The 23,410-nt window shown below is 38.9% G+C and overlaps 1 protein-coding gene across 4 annotated transcripts in view; it reads right to left on the reverse strand.

Moving 5' to 3' along the window:
- The window catches only part of LOC100063282 (E3 ubiquitin-protein ligase ARIH1), a 188,252-nt gene extending 170,915 nt beyond the window's left edge, over window positions 1-17,337 (reverse strand). For 2 of the 4 annotated variants that reach the window (XR_011425444.1, XM_070233818.1), the window contains exon 1: window positions 16,646-17,335. Coding sequence is in view for 3 of the 4 variants with exons in the window: in XM_070233818.1 (XP_070089919.1) it covers window positions 16,646-17,011 (366 nt within the window). In the remaining variant the exon portion in view is untranslated. Of the gene's footprint in view, window positions 1-16,645 lie in introns of all 4 variants that reach the window. The other 2 variants (XM_070233823.1, XM_023654140.2) reach the window with 2 other exon arrangements.
- Between the last annotated feature and the right edge of the window lie 6,073 nt (window positions 17,338-23,410).

Below are 23,410 nucleotides of genomic sequence, written 5' to 3' on the forward strand. Positions count from 1 at the left end.
CTGAGTCACTGACTTATAATCAAGTACTTATTTACTTGTCTGCCCTTCCTAGACTAGGAGCCCTGAAAAAGGAAAGGAATGTTCTCCACTCATCTTTGTACACCTACTGCCAAGCACATGTACCAAGGGGAGGCATCTGGATGTAAAAGTTTAGTATAGATTTGGCAGAACACGGTGACAGGAAGATGTATTGTGGTTTTAGGAATAGCAAAACTCAAGAGGACAGCATTCAAGATAGACAGTGGCATAAGATCAGATGGAAAGGCGGCTTTGGTCTTTCAGTTTCCTATCTTAAAAGCATTGACACTATCTTTTCTCGCTACCTGAATTTTATAACTGAAAAAGAACTTCAGAAATGATGAAGCCCAAACCTTTTCTTTTGCAAGGGTATATTCAGAGCAGAGATTGATTTAGTCCAAAGTCACAGAGTAATCAGATGGAACTAGACTCTACTCCAAGACTGTAAGATCTAAGAGTTTTATGAAATTGTATGAAATGTGAATTAAACAGACAACGTGATTGTCATGTACTTAAAAGCCTTATAAATACTTGTCCCACATGTGGAAGAAGTTTTTAAATATTGATTTTGGTAAACCTACTGTATTATGCAAAAGAAGGCTGCCCTACACTCAGTTTGGAGGGCTTTCAAGATTACTTTTTATTACTTGTTAAGCATATCATCAATTTTTTTTTAAATGTCATGTTCCTGGAACTAAAATCTAGCCTCACCACCATATCCCTATATCTTACTCTTCCTTTCCACATGGTATCTGTGGTAGCCAGCCTCCAAGATGACCCCCAATGATCCTTGTCTCCTGGTATTTGCGTAGTCCCCTCCCACAGTGAATAGTGCTGACCTGTGTAACCAAAAGAACATCGCAGAAATTACAAATTATGGCTTCCAAGCTAGTCATAAAGACTTAATTATGGCATCCGTCTTGCTTTCTTTGATTACTTACTCTGGGGGAAGCCAGCTTACATGCAGTCAGGACACTCAAGTAGCTCTACGACGAGGCATACATGATAAGAAACTGAGACCACCTACCAATAGCAATGTGAGTGAGCCATCTTGAAAGCAGCTCTTCAGCACAAACCAAGCCTTCAGATAAATGCAGCCTCAGCTGACTACGACTACAATCTCATTAGAGACTCTGAGCCAGAACCACGGAGCTAAGCCACTTGAAACTATGAGATAATAAATGTTTGTTGTTTCAAGTCACTAAGTGTTGGAGTAACTTGTTATGTAGCAATGGATAACTAATACAAGTGACTCATCTAAGATCAGAGTCAATTAGCTACAACGAAAGATTTTAGTATTGTAAAATTTCAGTATACAAACACAGAAAACTTAAGTACAAGAATTTGGCTCAGTCAAAAAGTCCAACTACGTCTGAAAAAATTTGGTATAGCAGAAGAGCTCATACTTTAAAAGTCAAAAGGGCCCAGTTTCAATGACCTCCACCAGTCTCTAACAGAGAAACCCTGAGCTTCTCTGAGAAACCCATTTCTCAGCTTCTCCAGCTTCAATATACTCATCCGTATAATGGAGATAATGCTATTTCCTTGGGATTTTGTAACTAACACAAGTGAAAACACCTAGCATAGTCCATAAATATCAGCTATTGCCACTTTTGTCTATGTTTGTGAGTCTCCCCTTCCATAAAAGTGAGTAAATTAGATCTTTTTTCCCCTCCATCCTGTCAGTTTCCCAAATCTCAGACAGACTCCTTACTCCAATCTTTAAAATGTCATATTTTCTAGCTGGAATCCAAGTTCAAAAATGCATTCTACACACCACAAAGTGGTTGTTTGCTCCCATGGAATACATGCTCTAAAAATCCCCAAAACATAGCGCAGAGACTAAAGGTATTCACTGATTTTTAAATATTTATTGTTCCCCTTCCAGGTAGGATATAATAGCTAGGAGGTAAACCAGCATTCCTAACCAGAACTAGGAAAGCTAGACAATGGGCACAAACCACCTTTCTGAAGGCAGCACAGAGTAGATGAGGCAACAGGAACTAGAGGAACAGGTGATCTTACAACAGCAGTGGCTTTTACGTGGGGCACTTGCAAATTCTGGGAACAAGGAGAAGAGTGAAAATCTACCACAGAGGGGTGCTACTGGGAGGCAGACTAGTGGTCCCCCCTAAAGATGTTCACATCCTAATACTTGGAGCCTGTGAATGTTATGTTACATGGCAAGGGGGAATTTATGTTGCAGACAGAATTAAAGTTGCTAATCAGCTAACCTTAAAAGAAAGACATTATCCTAGATTATCTAGGTCAACCCAATGTAATCAAAGGGTCCTTTAAAGTGGAAGAAGTGGAGGTCAGAGTCAGAGATTTGCAGATGCTATGCTCCTGGCTTTGAGTAAGAGGCCACAAGCCAAGGAATGCAGGAAGCCTCTAGAAGTGAAAAGGCAAGTGAATAGATTCTCTCCTAGAGCCTGCAGAAGGAAAATAGCCTGCCAACTCCTTGATTTTAGCCCAGTGAGATTCACTTTGGACTTCTGACTGTCAGAACTGTAAAATAAGGAACGTGTGTTAAGTCACTAAATTCATAGTAACTTGTTACAACAACAAAAGGAAACTAATATTGAAACTTGAAGGGGTGTCTCAAGGAGTGGAGGAATGGTCAGTCTTCCCCTCAGGACATCTGCTGAATCCTGGGATTGCACAGGGCCAATACCTAAAAATCCAAGGGTAAAGCCTCTGAAACACAGAGCGGTACTTCCAGGAGTCTAGGGAGACAATAATTAAAATTTCAGACCCCCTAAGGGAGAGACTGCTGAGAGTATAGCTAGTTCTTAGATGAAGACCCTAAACAGCCAGCAGCAGATAGAAGATGGACCAAAACTGAACAGGCCAGAACTCAGGCTCACTGGATTAAGGTGACCATTCACCACTCTAAGTGCCCAGCAGAAGAATAATGAAAATCTTCTCTAGAGGAATCTATCAATACCCAGAATCTCTAAAATACTTTATACACAATGTATGGCATGCAATCAAAAGTATGTCAAATGACGGGAACACATGACAAAAACCGAGAAGAAAAAAAAAGATAATTTGAAGAGACTGTAGATAATTCGGATACTAGAGTCAGCTGACAAACTTTTAAGAATAAATGATTAGCAAAACAGCATGGTACTGGTACAAAAACAGGTGCACAGATCAATGGAACAGAATTGAAAGCCCAGAAATAAAACCACACATCTATGGACAGCTAATCTTCAGCAAAGGAGCTGAGGGCCTACAATGGAGAAAAGAAAGTCTTTTCAACAAATGGTGCTGGGAGAAGAGGAAAGCCACATGTAAAAGAATGAAAATTGACCATTCTTTTTCACCATTCACCAAAATAAACTCAAAACGGATCAAAAACCTAAAGCTGAGACCTGAAACCACAAGGCTTCTAGAAGAAAACGCAGGCAGTACACTCTTTGACATCAGTATTAAAAGTATCTTTTTGGACACCATGTCTTCTCAGAAAGGGAAACAATAGAAAGAATAAACAAATGGGACTTCATCAGATTAAAGAGCTTCTTCACGGCAAGGGAAAACAAGATTGAAACAAAAAAACAACCCACTAACTTGGAAAAAAATATTTGCAAGTAATACATCCAACAAAGGCTTAATATCCATAATATATAAAGAACTCACACAACTCAACAACAAAAAATTAAACAACCCAATCAAAAAATGGGCAGGAGACATGAACAGACATTTCTCCAAAGAAGATATACAGATGGCCAATAGGCACATGAAAAGATGTTCATCATCGCTGATCATCAGGGAAATGCAAATCAAAACTACATTAAGATATCACCTCACACCCATTAGAATGACAAAGATAACTAAAACAAATAGTAACAAATGTTGGAGAGGTTGTGGAGAAAAAGGAACCCTCATACACTGCTGGTGGGAATGCAAACTGGTGCAGCCACTATGGAAAGCAGTATGGAGATTCCTCAAAAAATTAAAAATAGAACTACCATATGATCCAGCCATTCCACTACTGGGTATCTATCCAGAGAGCTTGAAGTCAGCAATTCCAAAAGTCCTACGCACCCCAATGTTTATTGCAGGATTATCTACAATCGCCAAGATGTGGAAGCAACCTAAGTGCCCATCAACAGATGACTGGATAAAGAAGATGTGGTATATATATACAATGGAATACTACTCAGCCATAAAAAAAAAAAAGAACAAAATCGTCCCATTTGCAACAACATGGATGGACCTTGAGGGAATTATGTTAAGTAAAATAAGCCAGATAGAGAAGGACAATCTCTGCATGAATCCACTCATATGAGGACTTTAAACCTGCGGACAAAGAGAACAGATTAGTGGCTACCAGGGGAAAGGTGGGGTGGGGGGTGGGCACAAAGGGTGAAGGGGTGCACCTACAACACGACTGACAGACAATAATATACAACTGAAATTTCACAAGATTGTAACCTATCATTAACTCAATAAAAAATTTTAAAAAAAGAATAAATGATTAGTATGCTGAAGGAAACAGAGCAATAGATGGAAAACAGATGAAAAAGAAATCATCAGAAAATCAGCATCTAAAAAGAATCAAATGGAAACTCTAGAATTGAAAACTACAATATCTGAATTTAAGAGCTAATTAAGAGATGTTTAATAGAAGATAAAAGAAGACAGATTTAAAGACCCAGAAGAAAAATCAATAGAAATTATTCAAACTGAAGCAGAGAAAAGATGATTTTTAAGATATACAAAAGAGCACTGGTCACATATGGAACATAACAAAAAGCATTAATATATGTGTTACTGGAGTACTAGAAAGAAAGGCGATAAAAAAGGCAGAACTGAGAATTTCTAAAACTTGTAAGGCATCATCCCCACAGATTCAAAAGGATCTGAAAACCCAAAGCAAGATAAACACAGAGAAAACCATGACTAGATACAAAGTAAAAAATCTTACAAGCACTCAGATTAAAGATTTGTTAGCTTCCTGGTACCACAAACAATGGAAGCCAGAAGACATCAAAATCTTTAAAGTGCTGAAAGAAAACAACTACAAACCTAAAATTATATACAGAGCAAAATACTCTTCAAAACTGGAGGCAGGGGCCGGCCCCGTGGCCGAGTGGTTAAGTTCATGCGCTCCACTTCGGCAGCTCAGGATTTCGCTAGTTCAAATCCTGGGCGCGGACGTGGCACCACTCACCAAGCCATGATGAGGCGGCGTCCCGCATGCCACAACTGCAAAGACCCACAACTAAAGATACGCAACCATGTACTGGCGGCTTTGGGAGAAAAAGGAAAAAATAAAATCTTTAAAAAAAAAAAACTGGAGGCAAATAGAAATATTTACACAAAGAAATGCTGACTAAGTGCCTACAATGTACCAGACACTGTTCTGGGCACTGGAACTACAGTAATGATTAAAACAAAGTCCCTGCTCTCATAGAGCCTTCATTTCAATGTAAGAAGTCAGAATATAAACAAATAAATAAACGGAATATGTCAGGTGGTATCTCTGATAGCTCCTCCTTGAAAATATTAAGCATCTCATCCCATTTCCAATCATCATTCCCCAACAAGCCACATCTTATGATTCACATTTCCTAGATTTTATTTTTTAAGTATCCAATCTAATATTTGTTAATACCGCCACAGCATCTAACATAGCTTATACATAAATGTTTGATTAATCAATACTTCTTAATTTGTAATTTATAATCCATTGCTAATTTACAGTAAACTCATGTAGTGTGGTTGTCATATCTTCTGTCTGCAAGCCTACATTACATTTCTTTAATGATTCAGAAATACTTCAGAACATCAGAGCAGTGATTCTCAACCTGTTTGGTCTAAGAACCCCTTTTCATCTTAAAAATTATTGAGGATGCCAAAGAGTTTTGTTTATGTGAGTTTTAATTATCAATGTTTACGGAGATATTAAAACAAAATTTTTAAAATATTTATTAATTCATTAAAAATAAGAGTAATTAACTCCATTACAAGTTAAAACAAAAACTTTTATGAAAATAAATTATATGTTCTAAAACAAAAGTGAGAAAACTGCACTATTTTATATGTTTGAAAGTCTCTTTAATATCTGGCTAAATAGGAAACAGGTGGATTCTCCTATCTGCTTCTGCATTCAATCTCTTGGGTATGTTGTTTCGTTTGAAGAATAAAGAAAATGTGGCCTCACAAAGACATGTAGTTGGAAAAAGAAGGAGCATTTTAATAGTCTTTTTAGATAATTATGGATATTCTTCTTGATATTACACCAAAACTCAAAACATGGTAGTTTCTTAAAGACTAGTTACAACGTAGAATCTGACAGCATATCAAAGAACCTTTCATAGTCTGGTTATATTAAAATCCACCGGTCTATCTTGTACTTTGAATGGATCATTTACCAATATACGACTGTGCAATATCACAACTGGTCATTGGAAAATTGGTAATTTGGAAAATACTGGTTTCATTATGTTATGCAGCGCTTCCAAGTGTGGATATATCTTCCTATACAATATCTCATCAGAAGTTTTTAAGCACTAGGAAGCTGTCAGTCTCACAGTGGCAGATAGAAATTTTCCAAAATTCTAATTTTCACTTAAAAACTTAAAAATAGTATCACTGGCAACAAACACTGTAAGCAGTTTTCCTTGAAATGACAGGTGTATTTCATTCACTTGAAGAAACATTTACCATACGTTTATTTGCCATTTGTCTAAATAACCAGTGTGTCAGTCATTTTTTCAAGTAAAAACGGTGTTCCATCAAACAAGCAGCTTGTTCAGCTCACAAATCAAACAAGTGCACAGTTTTCCTTCAAGACAACCACTGTACTTTAGTAAATAGAAGTGCTTTATGCATACCTCCAATTTTGCCACATGAGCTATTGAGAAGATAGGTACTTAGTAATTTTTACTGCTTCATCCAGGACAATAAGTGAAACTGATATTTTTTACTGAGTCTGTGGTGGTAAAGAATACAATGACCAGTATAGTCTGGTGCCACTGATTTAACCTTTGCTAATGTTCCCGTGTTTTTACCCACTCTTTCTTTCTACACCATCAGTACACGTCAGCACATTTAAAAAAGGAAAATAACGTCTTAACATTATCATACAATAGTTTTGCTTTCATGGACTATACTTTGAGAACTACTATATTAGAGTGACTTAATTGTTTTTAATATCACTGTCAGTTCATATAAAGTGCCAGGGAACTACACGCAAATAAAGTTTAATCTAAAAGGGTCGCTATTATTATCAGGCCTTTAAAAACTTATCCTCTTGGAATTTAAACTTTTTTTTGCCATGTTCTTACATTTTCAGTGTGGCATTATCTAGAAATCACAAAATAATTTATTAGTGCCAGAAGAAAATCTTGTCTGGCTCCCTTTCGTTTACAGATGAGGACACCGAGGCAGCAAGCATTTACTATGCAAGGACAAACTTCAACAAGTATTTACTGAGTTTCTATTATATCAGAGACTGTGTTAGTGTGCCATAATGCTACGGATGAAGACGACTCAGCTCTCACTCTCAAAACCCTCCTATCTAGCTAGTTAGAGAGACTTAGGTATTGAGATGGCCATATTACAACCTCATGTAGGCTACACCAAACATCCATATGAAGTGTTATGCAAATAGAGCTAAGCACTAGAATAGAAACACAGAGAAGAGGAACCAGGTAAGAGAGATGGTAGTATTTGAGCAGGGTCTGAAAAAGAGTATATCAGACAATTAAGACGAGAAAGAGTATGATAGGAAGAGGCACCAGCATGAGCAAAAACAGGAAAACACAAATGTGTATTATATATTAAGGAATTATAAGTAGTGCAATTAGGCGTGGTGGGAGAATCAGGAACTACAGCAGATGAGATTGAAAACATTAGCTATCATCAAGACAGGGAAGCCACAAATGCTATATTAAAGAATCTGGACTAGACTTCTAATAGGGGGCAAAGGGGTAGGAATAAAGTCTTTTTTAGCAGGAAAATGACTACTATGTTTATATTTGGTAGTATGACAGTCTGGAAGCCCAGAGAAAGAAGGCAAAATAAAAAGAGGCCCCAGGTTAGGATTAGTAAAAAGGATAGCAATAACGTAAAACAAATTTCAGAGACAATTTGATCAGGGCTAACTGGATGTGGAAAATACAGGGGAAAAAGGAATCAAAGATGATTCTCAAATTCCAAGAATGGTAGGCCAATCAAAGGAAGAAGAGCTTGAGGAGAGAAGGCAGTAAATCTGGGTTTCAAATGGGTTTCAGAAAACTACCTGTCTAAAATTTCACAAATTTCAATTTAAGTATCCACATTATTAGATAGAGGTTTTTACTTGTAAATACTTCCGAAGAATCAGAAAAGACTTGTCAGTCTCTGGCTTATATTTTAATCCCTAAAAAAATGTACGATTGTGATTAAGAGAAAGGCTATATTACCAAGTAATTGGTGTCAGTTAAGATCTGAATTAGAAGTATGACAGTTTCAAAGAAGACAGCAAAGCAAGCTGGGAGAGAAGTAGCTGGAATTATAGCTATTCTTAGCATTGTCTAAACAAACGTCCTAGTAATAAGGAAATGCTACCTAATACTTCATTATCTGCTACACTTTTTGCCAAAAAGTATTAAGTGCCAGGTCACTTGTGACACTTCTTTTAAATGGAACATAGCAAAAAGGAAAAATGCCTTGCAACAATGTTTACATTAAGGAAAAAAAATTACATGGAAAACTCCCAGTACAATATTTGGCATTTCTCATTTAAATCCTCACAACCTTTCGGCCTTAATACTACTATTCTCATTTTTAAAAATGAAAAAAAGTAGGGCTCTGAAAAGTTAATCTGCCAGAGCAGCTGCTAGGTCAGTAAGAACTTTTTATGCTGCCTTCTATTAAGATACCAAACCACCTATCAATTTAATTCAAATACCAACTGCACCAAGATACATCAAGAAATGAGACATTTAAGATTAGATGACCACCTATCACCAAGAGAATGAAAATTCAGGAAGAAAGCAAAATTTAAGAAGAAACAAATTATATATGATTGTAGAAATCTACTGACTCTGTAAAATGTACTGTTCTTTTGGAAATAAGATCCAACATTAACCCACATTTTAATTAGCTTGAACAGTTTTGTTTTGCTTTGTTTTAAATACATTAGGCTTTTAAAAACACTGAAATAAGGCAAGGACTGCCACTGCTATCTCCATGGGCCCCAAAGGATCAGTCACTCCAGGTGAGAAAAAGCCCCTGACTACAGATAACTCTCTCAAGTAATAATAAGTGATCATCAAATGTCAGTCCAAATACTTATTCTTCTATTCATCCCATCATTTAATGAGAATAATTAAGCTACTTATAAAGATACATAGTACCATAGTGTCAAAATCAAATGATGACCTGTATATATACTGTCAAGGTCTTAGCAAAGTTATAGCTTGTGATATTATGCCTATTAAAAGAAAGTGGCTAATGGAAAAACAGAGAAGTTGACAACATGCATAATCAAAGATATAGGCTCACTGTCATAAAAGGAATGGAGAAAGGGGATTGCTTAACTTCAGGAAGGAAAGTTTTTCCTTCAGGCTTCCAAAACAACAATTATGTTTTGAAATAAAATAAAAAATTCACCAAAGGACCACCCTAGGAGCAACAGGTGAAATTAAAATGAAAGCAGATTTTATTTAGTCTAAAAAAAAAAAATGGGGGCCAGCTCCGTAGCATAGTGGTTAAGTTCGGCGCACTCCACTTTGGTGGCCCAGGTTCATGGGTTCAGACGTACACCACTCACCAGCCATGCTGTGGCAGTGACCCACATACAAAATAGAGGAAGACTGGCACAGAAATTCGTTCAGGGCTAATCTTCCTCAAGCCAAAAAAAAAAAAAAAGAAAAAAAGAGGAAGACTGGCAACAGATGTTAGCTCAGGGGCGAATGTTCCTCTGCAGAAAAAAAAAAATCAAGAGTTAAACTTGGAATGAGCTACATCACAAAACAGTTCACTGTGATTTATTTGTAGTTAAGCAGAGATTGGAATGTTACAGAGAGGATTCTTTACTTACCAACAGACACTGGACAAGAACAGGGATGCTCATCCCTGGCTGTGCACTAACATAATCCAGAGAAGATTTCTGTTTAACAATAATGCCTGGTCCATCTCACGGAGACCCATTTGCTTACTCTGGGGTGGGGCCTGAGTGCCTGCATTTTAAAAAATCCTCGGGTAAAAAAATCTGAATAAGATGAGTAGATTGCATCAATGTCAATATACCGGTTGTGATATTATGCTACAGTTTTGCAAGATGCTACCATTGTAGAAAAATCAGTGAAGGGTATGTGGGATCTCTCTGCATTATTTCTTGCAACTGCATGTGAATCTATAATTATCAGAATAAAAAGTGTGATTAAAAAATCCCCAGGTGATTCCACTATGTAGCTAAAGTTGAGAGGAAAAAAAAAAATCAGTGGACTGGAGAATCTCAAATTCCTGCCAATTCAAAGAGACTACAAACTATTCTTTTATCTTAGCCACTGAAAGGTAATTAGGAATGCTTACCATTTAAAGGAATAATAATGCTTTGCAAAGCCAAATACAAATAATTTATGGTTGATCAAAAATGAAAAACCAAACTACTATGCACTCCCATTAGTATATAAATTGACTGGATAGATAAGCATTATACAATAGGTGTCATTCACTTCTTGACTGAGCCAGATATGTATATCATGGTAGGCAGCCTCTAAGATGGCCCCAAGGATCCCCACCTCCTTACTTTTGTGTAATCCCCTCCTGTTGGGTGTGGGCCGGATTTAGTTACTCACTTAGAAAGAATATGGCAAAGTAATGGGATGTCACTTCTGAGACGAAGTTATAAAAAGACTATGGCTTTCATCTTGAGGGCTCTCTCTGACTCCTTGCTCAGAAGGAAAGAAGCTACTTGTGATGCAAACCACTTTCTAGAGAAGCCCACATGGTAAGAAACTGATGTCTCTGGCCAAAAGCCAGCAAGTCAAAGAGGTTGGCCAACAGCTACATGAGCTTGGAAGAAGACCCTCCCCCAGTCAAGCCTTGAGAACTGCAATCCAGCTGGTATCTTGGTTGCAGCCTTATAAGAGACCCTGAACCAGAGGCACCCAGCTAAGCTGCACCCAGAATCATGACCCACAGAAACTGTGAGATGATAAACCCTTGCTGTTTCTAAGCCACTAAGTTCTGGGGTATTATGGGGCTAAAGATAACTAATACATATAGCTACCACAGGTCAAACCCAAAGAAAAGAATTTAATGTGATGACTTGTGCCTTTCTTCACAGCATCAAACCTCTCAGCTTCTACAACATTACTACCCACAATTTATAAACTGTTCTACTTTAGCTGACCTCACCATTACTTGGACACTTTCCTCATTCTCACTTTATTCAATTTCTTAGAATGTCTTCCTATCCCTCTTTTCTTTCCACCCAAATCCTAGCCATCTTGCAGATAACCTCCACAGATCTCTCTTCCATGAATACCTATTAGTATCCACTTAACGCCTGATTAAACTACTCACTGACCTAATAGCTTTGAGTGTCTAAATTCAAAGAGATCACAAACTCCTTGAGAATAAGCCTTCTCATATTCTCTTCAACATTTAGTACAGTACTGAGCAGATGCATTTACAGCTATCCAAGACTTTAAATCTCTTCCAGTGTATTAAACTAAAAAAAAAAACCCTATTTTTGTTTTAAAGGAAAAAAAACAGGGGGTGGGGAAGGGTGGAAGGAAAATCAAGTCCTAGAATGTGAGATGTCACTAGTTCAGTCTGTATGTCTGAAACAGTTCAACTAAGTAAAGGCCACCTTATCTAAAGGCTAGCAGTAACGATAACAAATCCCCTCCAACTCTCTGATTAGCCTAGGAAGTATTATCCAGGCTCTTGAAATTTTCCTTTGATTAATTTCTTAAACAACGTGCCTTCCATCATTAACCCGCCTCTGTAGTAATTTATCCCTAGTCATAACACATGGAGAAACACTGCTGTTAAATTTTAACTAGATCAGTCATTCTCAAACTTTAGCTTGCATCAGCACCATCTGGATTTCTTACTAAAACAAGACTGCTGAACCCAACCCCCAGAGTTTCTGATTCATAGGACTATAGCCATAACAAATTCAACAAGAATTAATGTAATTGAAAACTTATAGCTCAAGGAAATCATCAGGGAAAAGATAAAAGTTCAACAGGAATGAACCATACCAAACACCTTAATAGCTTCAAAACATACACACTCACTCACTCTCTCTCTCCTTTCTCTCCCTCTTCTCCCCCTACCCAAACAAGTTAACCAATGTATGTACATCTTGATACGCACACTTGAGTTCAATTTCTTGGAAACAAGAATCATCTCCAACTTGAGGCTTTAAAAGGATGATAAAGAAACAAAGCATTAATGTAAAAAAGACCAATCTAGTAGTTCGACTCTTGTTTTAACTTCCCAGATTAACAAAAACAAAGCAAAACAAAACTGACGGTTCTGAGATGTAAACTGCCAGTTACAGGAAGAGCCAGGGCTAGAACTGACTCCCAGGCCAATACACAGTTCGCTGGAATACGCTGCCTCTCAATTTAGACTTGAAACCTCACCTCAGAAGTTCTTTAATGAAATCTTTTAATTAAATAAGTGAAATAAAATGAAAGATTTCAAATCAACAGCCAACAGAAAATTTCCCCCATAAGGATTAGATATTTCTGTCTTTAAAACAAGTTATTTAGCATAACAAATCTTACAATAGAAAGACATCCACCCCCTTCTCTTCATATCTCCTCTCTGACCACTCACATCCAACAGCCCCATGGCCCTCTTCCTCAGCATACTCTTTAAACTTGGTATTCCTAAGGGTTACTGCCCTTCTGACTCTGGTCATTCTCCCTGAGTGAGTCAAAATCATGACAGTGGATTGACTATAACTATTCCAGTGGTTCAGAACTATCATCACTGCAGTGGCTAAAAATATATAGATACTCAGGCTCCAACTCAAACTTAACTAATGAATAACAATCTCTGGAAATTGAGCCCAAGGACCTCTATATTCCCCACCTCTATATGCTCCTTAGGCAAGAACCATATCCTTTACTTAACACAGTGACTGGCACCCACACAAGGCACAACCAACATGTGTTAAACTTCACCACAGAGATATAAAATGGCAAGTTTAAACATTCCTTAACTGCAGAATTGTACAGTGTTAGTTTAATAAATTATCTAGCTATTTAGGCAATTACATTAGAAATTCACTGTCTAATATTACCAATACTAGTTAAGTAAATATAGTTGCATAAGTTAAGGGTTTTAAGCACTTCTCTACCATCAGTACAGGTTAAAGAAAGTCCCTGATCTTTTCCTAAAAGTTCAAAAGATAAGCTAGGTGGCCACAAAGGATTTAAATAAAACAAGACCAAATTAAACACATTATAACAAGAGAATCACAGAAAGCCAGAAAGCTAAAAGTTTTCTAAAAGAAAAAGTGAAGATTATAACTTACTTGATTAAAGACTAGAACTAACCTGCAGATATCTACAAATAACAGTATTAATGTGTCGTTGCCCAAGAACTACTCTCCCAGAAAAAATAATCAAATTCCCATGGAAAGATAAATTAACTTGGCGATCTTTTTCTCCCGCAAATTTATTTTCAATTCACTAATACTTGATTTCATATTGAAAAGTAGCATTGGGGAGCAGAGGATTTAAATTTTTTTTAATTAATAGTAAGCTCTCTAATGTGAACCAAGTAAAACAATGGTTTTCAACTTGATAAACTTAAAACTTGTCACATTAAACCAATGTTAATTTTTTAACTGAAAAAATTAGACGACTGATTTAAAGCCTCTGAAGATAAAGAGGTCTTATAAATGGGGCAAAATGAGCAAAAGTAAAGAGCAATTTACAAAAGAAATACCAATGCCCAATAAACATGGCAAAAGTCCAATCTTATCAATTAAAAAAAAAGGGCAAATTTAAAAAATTACCATCATTTTATCCCAATCAAGCACTGACTAGTGAGGTAAAACTAGTATAGCCTTTTTGAAAGCAATGTGGTAATACATATCAAATGCCTTGAATAAAGCAAATCCTTTGACTCAGCAATTCAACTTATCCTAAGAATATAAAACGTTCAAAGATTTATCTATTAGGATATTTCCAATGAGGTTCACAAAAGCCAGAAACTAGAAAATATAAAGGAAGGCCAATAACAACAAATTAATTAAATAAATTCGTTTAGATCTGTAATCAGATAAGTATTCGAAAAATAGTTATTACTGACAGGTAAAAGCTGTTGAGATTCCTTCTGTTTTTGTAACCTGTTTTCTAGGGAAAACATAAACAGACCATACAGTATGATTCTGTTGTTATTAAAAATACGGATAGCTTACCCAAAGGTCTGGAAAGATAACTACAGTTCAAATTTTGGTGTATCTCACTGAGTGGTAGGCTTACTTTGTCTTTTTATTTTTTCTTGCCTAACCAGTTTTTTCTTACAATGTGCATGTATCATCTGTGTAATTTTTTAAGTTTAAATCTATTAACATAAATAACCTATAATATAATCAAAGCCTAGTTTAGATCTAGTAAATACACCATTTGGAGAAAAGATGGTCTGGGATAAATCCTATCCTTTGATTTACTGATATTTCTAAGTTTCTAAATCTGAACTTTTAACAAGGAATAGATACATATTCAAGAATTCTATTTAAGAGTATCCTTACCATGAAGTAGACTAGAAACCAGAGTTTTCAAAAATCAGGAAACGTGGTAAAAGTAAGATACCTAAAAAAAATCCCTAGGTCTTATGGTCTTGTAGGTCTTTATTAGTTCAGTTCATCGGAGTTTATTCTCTCTCCCTGAAACTAACAAAGGAAGAATGATGTCATGTACATTAGCTATATCTCTCTTCCAAAAGAGACATAAAGAACTCGTAAGGTTTGGCATCAGTGATTAAGACGCACCTAAGACCAGAGAAAGCTGGATGAGATTTAACTATAAGAAAACAGACTATTAAGTTAAAAAATAAATATCCAAGAGGTTTTTTTTAAAGCTAATTAAAATGCCAATAAGCTAGGTAGTAAGTTTGAAAACATCAGATTTTACATAGTTGTAAGTAAGTGAAAAAAGAATTCAAGGTTTTACTATAAATTCTTTTAATGATGTTTCCTCAAAAAAGAAAAGAAAACTTCTCAATTAAGTAGGCTAAGAACTCAACTGTCATTTTTATGATCAGAAAAAGAGCAGTAAAACTTACCTTTCATCTACAACCATTGAAATCCCTTAGACTGCGTTATCTATATGGAAGTTTGAGATTTCCACTGTTTAGTAATAGCACTAGACGTCACAGATATTGTTTCCAGTATTATTCAAAACACTGTCTTCAAATGGGCCTAAATAGACGGTTTAATTTTCAAAAGACAGTGGTGCTTACTAGAAAATACTGTAAAAAACCTGTTAATCATGCAAACTCAACAAGTAGGCAGTGACATTCTATTTTGCCAGTGAATATTAGCCAGCCAATTTTAAGGATTAAAAAAAAAAAAAAGGAATGACATACAAGGCAAGAGTAACTTGCTGGTCATGTATATACTTTCCTTCCATGTAACTAGTGTTTTCCAAAAGTTGCACTGAATCAAAATTTCATTTTTATCCTTCTATCAAAACCCTGTCGCCCCATAACTGTTCCCCCTCCCCCAAAAAGGGAAACTTTTGATTTCCTAAAGCTCAAAAATGCAAAATCTGACCCACAAGAAGGCTAAATGAGATGTGGTTATCAAATTAAAACAGGCCTAATTTACTGACCACGAAGGAGAAATGATCGGAAACAGGAGTCCAGAAGCAGAAAGCCTCTACTTTCTAACTCACAATAGTGTCTTGTCCAATATTAGACAACAACACTGCGTTTTGTTGTTTTAGCTGCAGGCTGGGCATGCAATCTGCAGTAACTATTCCAACAGCATCAAGTCAGTCATATGCTACGACTGGAAAAAGTAGTAGTTAAGTCCCACACAAACAGCAAAGAGGTAAAGAGATGCAAGCAGAAGCCTCACCATCAGAAAAGAAGGCCCAACAGCACCTCTTCCGAGAAATAATTCCCTTCCCCCACCTTTAAGCAGGCATTTATGACTGCCAAGCGGATCCATTTCTCTATTAACTGGTGCCCACTTGGGGCAACCGTACACCAAGCTGCTCTTAGGCCTACTCTAACCTCTTCCAACAGTGCTCAAGTGAGACTGAAGGCCGGAGTAACCCTCTCAGAGGCCCAGTTCTTTCTGCTCTTCTCCACCACCACCTCTCCGCCCCGCCCCTGTAGGCGCTCCTCCGGCCAGAGGAAGGACACTGGGCCCAGGACGGGCAAGAAACGCCCGCAAAAGAAGTCTTAGGCGGCCGGAGGCCTCCGCCATAGCACGACCTGGAAAGCACCGCCCTCAGCGCACCTTCCCACACCCGGCTAACCAGCGAACGTCTCCTTTCGACACACGAGAGGCAGCGCAGGAGACAGGGCCGGGAGGCACCGGGCTGGGCTACGCACCAGGCCCAGGCCTGCCCCTCGGGGCCGCGCGGGCCGCCCGAGTCCGCTCCCCAGTCCGCCCCGGTGAAGCCAGCGCGGCGGCCCCCCTCACCTGGATGACCTCGTTGACCTCCCGGATACATTCCACCATGTGTTGCAGAATCTGCTCAGCCGTGAGCACCTCGTAGCGGTAATCCTCCTCCTGCTCGTGCCCCGGCCCGCTACCGCCGCCACCGCCGCCACCGCCACCGCCGGGCCCCAGAGCGCTGCCGCCGCCACCGCCCGTCTCCCCGCACAGCAGTCCGTCCCGCTCCCCGCCGACGCCCAGCCCGGGCTCCACCAGCTCCACCTCGCCCAGATCCAGGTTATCATCGTCCGGCTCGTCCTCGTCCTCGTCCTCCTCCTCGGCGCCGCTGTCCTCCTCGCTGCACTCTTCGTCCTCATCGAACTCGTAGTTGTAGCCCTCGTCCGAGTCCATGGCGCGACGCGCGGGGGCCCGGGGGACGCTGGCCCTGAGGCGGGGAGAGGGCGGGGACGCCGAGGCCCCGGCTCTCGCTCCGGCTCCGGCTGATGTCCGGGCGCAGGCCTGGCTCCGGCCCCGCGGGCCGCGGCTCCTCCCCGGGCGCGGCGGTTGGCGGTTGGCGGCTGGCGGCGGCGGGGAGGGCGCGGAGGAGGGAGGGAGGGAGCGAGGGGGCCGCTTGCCGCCTGCCCCAGTCAGACGCGGCTCCTCTCCGGCCTCCGAGAGAAAACAGTCCCCAGCGCCACCTCCACGGCCGCTGCTGCCGCTCCTGAGCCAACAAAGGGGCGTGCGTCACCGCGTCGCGCTGCGTCGTCGCGTCACTCCTCTTGGCGTCACCGCGCCCCGCCCCGCCGCCCCTGCGTGAAGCGCGGGGAGACCCCACGGCTCGGCATGGCAGTGGGAGCACGGCGGGAGAATCGCCCTGTGGGTTTCGGCTGCTGTAGCTCTGTGGGCCGGCACCTGTGGACCCAGTACTTGAGGAGGCTACGGCCTTCTGATCACCGAGACAGGGGCCCCTGGGCCGCCTGGGTGGCTATTTTTGCCGCGGGCCATAGGGATCCAGCCACCTCACGCAATCCGGTCGGGACGGCGGCCTTCCCACCGGGCCCTAGTCACTTCCCGCCTGCCCTAGAGTAATTCCGGGAAGACCTGGGCTGTTGAGCTAAAATTCCTGTTACAGGCCGGGCTACGACATGGAAATCTGTTTTATGCAGAACCTCTAAACTCTGTGACAGGTGAACTTGAAGTATTTCGTCTGATTCTCTACTCTGGTACAGACATGCCGTGGTTTTTAAGTCGCCTGTCGTGACGTCATTTTAAGACGCGTTTCCTGAACTGAGGTCAACAAGACTTTTTGAGGGCACTAAACAATGTAAATAGTCACGGCTTTCCTTAATTGAGCACTGTGTAAGGGCTTTACATATGTTATTTCTCATCCTCACGGAGCCACAGTACCCATTTTATACCTGAGGCTCAACAAAAACGGACTTGACCAGGACCACGGAACACTCGCCCTGGTTTAGCCATTGAGTGACCTGAAACATCAATCACAATAATGCTTTACAAGGCATGATAGGTATTATATACCACGTAGTATATAAAATGCATTATAATACAACACAACACAGACAATAATAGAACTATGTACAAGGACCAAATATAGCAGAGAGATAGTGTCTTTTACTTGGAAATGTGCTCTGTGAGCTGAGTGTTGATGGATGGCCAGGAGTTTAACAGAGAAAGAGCATGGTCTTTCAGAGAAAAAAGATGATCTAGACTGACAGAATAACAGAAGCAAAAGCACAGTAGATATAACGTAGTTTGGTTTTGGGAGCTTAAAGTGCAAGGAGGGTAAATGGCAAAATATTAGGCAAGTTAGGGGCCAGAATAGTAAAAGTATTTTATACCTTTCTAAATTGGACTTAAATGTTTCTAACTAGGACAGGAGAGTCAGAGAACTGTTCTGAAGGAAAAAGGGGATGAGAAAGTTCCCTCTTGGGATAACTTGAAGAATTGGCCAGACTGGAAATCTTTTAGAATCTGAATCCCTAACTTACTAATAAATCTTACTGTTCAACCTGCAGGTTCCCTTGGGAAATTGATTTTGAAAGTGAAAAATTCCTTTATAATGTAAATAAGTCTCTACTAATTTGTTCATTTTGTAAATTTTTAAGTAATCAGGTTCCTTAAAATAATCTTAGGATTTGCAAATTAAAGCTTTTAGCATCAATGTTGGTAGGTCTTGGTCCTTTGATTCTGTTTCTATTTTGCAATTTAGATTGTCACAACTGGGGCAAGCTAAGGAAACAAGCAATCCTTCTCTCTACCCCATCCCTATTGTTGTATACTTACAAAAAAATTCAGTAACACTTCTCAGCACCCTAAATTCTTTTGCCCCATCTTTCTTTTTATAGTACCCCTACCTTGAATGAACCCTACCATCCATATGCTCCCCTTTGATATGGGAGCAGCTGACCACTATTGGAGAAATTTGCATAGTCACATGCATTCTTTTATTAAATTCCAATCACCAAGCACAACTGAACCCTCAACACCTCCCAGCAATCCTGTTAAATTTTTCTGAATTGTTCTCCCACTCTAGGCAACTCTTTAAAACCTTCACCAGTTTCCCAAACCCCCTACCCTGACCTTCCAAATCCCCTCAAAGTAGATGACTTTACATCACAGAGAAATTTGAAATCATAGGAACCAATGTGACTGAAGCATGCTAAGCAAAGAAGAGAGTGTTGACGGATAAAGTCAGAGAAAGCAGATCAAAGCAGGAGGCCAGTAGGGGCTTGTAAGAAGGGGCTTGACATCCTAAGAAGTCTACATTAATGCAATGGGGAGTATTAAAGTTTTTTAAGCAGAAGCATGAAAAATTGTGATCTGTGTTTTTAACAAAATGGTTATGGCTGCTTTGTAGAGAATGGATTGTGAAAGCAGAGACCAGTAGTGAGGCTATCTCAGTAGTCCAGGTGAATAATGATAATGAACTAGGGTTGTGACAGTGGCGATGATGAGACGTGGTCAGATTCAGGTATAATTTGAAAGTGGAGCCAACAGATTTGCTGATGACTTGACTGGGGTTGACAGAGGAATCAGGATACCTACTAGATTTGGGGCTTGAGCAACTAGGTGAATAGTGGTGCCATTTACTAAAGCATGTTAAATTTGAGATGCTTGTCAGACATTGAGGTAGAGATGTTGAGTGGGCAGTTGCGTATTCTAATATACAGGATTGCAGGTCAGGGGAAGTTAGGGCTGGAGATAGTATTTCAAGAGAGTTTATGTCAACAATAGTGAGAAGCAGCGTAGGCTAAAGGTAAGAGCTTAGGCTCCGGCAGAGACAGCTGAATTTGCCTCTGCCCCTCCAGTTGCTGTCTATAAGCTTCAGCAAGTTTCTGAACCTCTCCGTGCTTCACTTTGGAGGATTATACTTCCTGTTCTCATAGGATTATTTGTGAGTATCAAATGAAATAACGTATTTAAAGCACTTGACACAGTGCCTGGCACATAGTTAAGTGCGCATAAAATTATAACTTTAAACAAGTGTCATAAGTCACCCTGCATCTTGTGGGGAAAAGTATGTATAGTCAATTGGATTTATAACCTTTTAATTGGTTTGATTTTGATTATGAATGTAGGTACATGGCCTGTGTCATCCCCATTTTCTAGGGAGGAAAATTGGTCTGCTTTTTTCTCCGAAACCTTTTCCATAGTCTCATGACTTCTTTTTTGATCAATATCATGCCGTATCATAGTGTTTCTGAATTTGTAGGTCTTTTCTCCATGGATAAACCTTTATAACCAGATTTTCAGCAACACTCATTCCATTGATATTTTGGAAATTATCTTTGAATCAGGTTAGATTATAGTGCTATTAAAGGAAACCAGTATAACAACTTCTCTCTGGCCCCAAATTGGCCAAGAGATGACCCACATACAATGTTTTTTCAAATGACTTGATCTTAAAGGTATTGTGTGTGTTACTGCTTTCTCAGCTATGATGATTACTGGGTAGAAGTACAATAGTCTATAAACAACAACAGGACAAGGTCCTTGGAAAAGAGAATAGGCAAGCTAATATTTCCTTGGTGCCAAAAGAATCACTGTTAGTAATTTAGGTATTCCCATTGTCCCCATGTCCTAATAAGGTCAAAAAATATTAGTACACATTTATTAAATATCTACTCATGGAGCAAAACTCCATAAATATTTATATGCTCACCAAATGGTTATGAACGAAATTCCAACGGGAACAATATGCAAGTGCTTTCCAGATAAATAGAAATTAAAATAGCACTGGAATTTTTCTAAGGGCAGATAATAGAGCTGTAAGCTATGGAAAAGCCTCTAATAATGGCAAGGCTCTAGGGTGACCAACCATCCCAGTTGGCACGGAACAGAGGTTTCCTGGGGTGTGGAATTTTCACTGCTAAAACTAGGAAATCTCAGGCAGACTGGGATGGTTGGTCACCTTCCAAGCACCCCAACAAAAATTCTTGTATGCTGTAATTAAAACACTGTTTCAAAACTAAATAGAAAGGAATTGCTTTTTGTCATTTTGTTTATAAAGTTTGTTTTAGTGCAGCATATTTTGCTTTTTAAAAAAGATATTTTGGTGGTTCCTGTGTTTTACCAGGCAAGAAGTAAGAGAATTAAGTTTTAATTTTAATATAATTTGAATTTAATATTAAATTTTAGCAAAAGTGCAATGGGAGATACTAATAAGCTAATTGAGTACTTTGCATTTCCTTAAAAACATCTGTGTACTTCAAATTTTGTTACAAACAACAATTAAGTTTTACACCATTGTTGAGAAGTAGATCTTACCACACCAGTTCTATGTGGTAAATAGTAATAAGGCTTAGAGAAACTAAGGTTATTGCCTCGTTAGAAGTATGGTAGAGATAGTAATAACCAAAAATAGAACCTGAGATTCCTGACTGCAGCCCTTTCTCTAAGATAGCCTCTACCTTATCTTTCCTTTAGAATACAGGGTCTATATACTTTATTATTGAACCTGAGGTATACAAGTAATTATCTACAATGTGTGGTAAGATAATGCTGAAACTAGAAGTAGAGTACATGCCCTCATACAATTAGACAAATGTACAAAACCATAGTGTCTACGTTTCCCATAATTGAAAGACACATTTATTTGGCCTAAATATGTACTTATACTTCAGCAAAAAATAGCAAGTGATCACCTCCCAAAAAGTGAATACGTATTTTTCCTAATGACTTAACCACTTGAAGAAAAAAGTATTTTCATAACAAAAGTTTGCAAAAGAAATGCTTCTCTGTTGTTCACAATATCTGTAGTTTATTGTGTTGCCTTACAAATATATTTGAAGAAATGGACGAATCAATGGGCAAAAAGTGAGCAAATATGTTATTGAATGTCTGCTATATGCCAGAGTAGGTGTGTATACATTTTAAATTTACTTCTTATGATCTTATTAAGTTGAAATTCTTAACTTCATTTTATAGATGAAGAAAAAAGCTCAAAGATGAAAGGTAGGGGCTGGCCCCATGGTGGAGGGGTTAAGTTTGCACACGCCACTTCAGCAGCCCAGAGTTTCACCGGTTCGGATCCTGGGCGCAAACCTAGCACTGCTCATCAAGCCACGCTGAGGTGGAGTCCCACATAGGAGAACTAGAAGGACCTACAACTAGAATATACAATTGTGTACTGGGGGGGGGTTTGGGGAGAAGAAGAAGGAAAAAGAAAAAAAGATTGTCAACGGTTGTTAGCTCAGGGCCAATCTTTAAAAAAAAAAAAAGATGAAAGGTAATTTGCCAAAGTTCACAACAGTGGCAGAGCTTTGATTCAAAGCCAAGTTTTCCGAGTTCAAATTCAGCATTTCTTCCTTACAATTCTCGGTAATTATAATAAGACCTTATTCTTGTTCTAGAATGTGCCTTTGTATTTGTTATAATAGGGTAATTGCTATCAAGCCTACTGTTGTCCAGATTGGCAGCATAAACATTGACTGTATGCAATGTTTGTTCTTCTGGGAAATAGGTAATAAAAATAGAATAGTGAATAAATAGATGTGTTATCCTCTATTCACATAGTCCCACTTTATTCTTGTAGATTCAACCTTAGTGTTTTTAATAAAAATTAAAATACGTGTCACAATTTTTTTGATCAACTAATCAATAGTTATTTATTAGTGTCTACTCAGTGCAAAGCACCTTTCTAGGCATTCTGGAGCGATAAAAGAGAAGAACCCTGCCATCTCAGAAATCATAATTTATTTAAGGGAAAGAGGCTTAAATTAAAAGAAAAGGTTAATTATAAAAATAGTGACTGCAGTTGAAGAGATGTCATAAACCAAGAAGAATGGCACAGATGATAAGTGCTAAAGGAGTTTAAAGGAGACAGAAGTCACTAGACTGAGGTGTTCTAAGAAAGCATTATATGCTGGACTTTTTCATACTTCCATGCCTTTGCATCTGGTCTTCCTTCTGCCTGACATCCTTCCCACCTGCTCTTTATCCACAACTAATTCCTATGCTTCAAGACTACTGTTTTCTATGGCCATTCCAAACCTGGCACTTGATGCCTGGAACATGAGACACCTATGTATCTCCTATTCCTAACAAATTTCCAAGCTTTTGATGATATTAGAATAAATGAATATAAACCTAAAGCTAATGGACATTTACTGTCTTCTTACCTCAAAGTGTGTTGAATCTTGCCTGCTATATCAACATTGATGTTCTTACCTGTTAATTCTTCTAAGTGTCCATGAAAACTTGAAGGTTGTGTGGAAGAGGAGGAGGGGCGTGATGTACATGTCCTCCATGGCACCCCTCATCTAGGGTTTCTCTAGGGCAAATGCCCAC

The sequence above is a fragment of the Equus caballus genome, chromosome 1 (assembly GCF_041296265.1).
Source record: "Equus caballus isolate H_3958 breed thoroughbred chromosome 1, TB-T2T, whole genome shotgun sequence".
Lineage (NCBI taxonomy): Eukaryota > Metazoa > Chordata > Mammalia > Perissodactyla > Equidae > Equus > Equus caballus.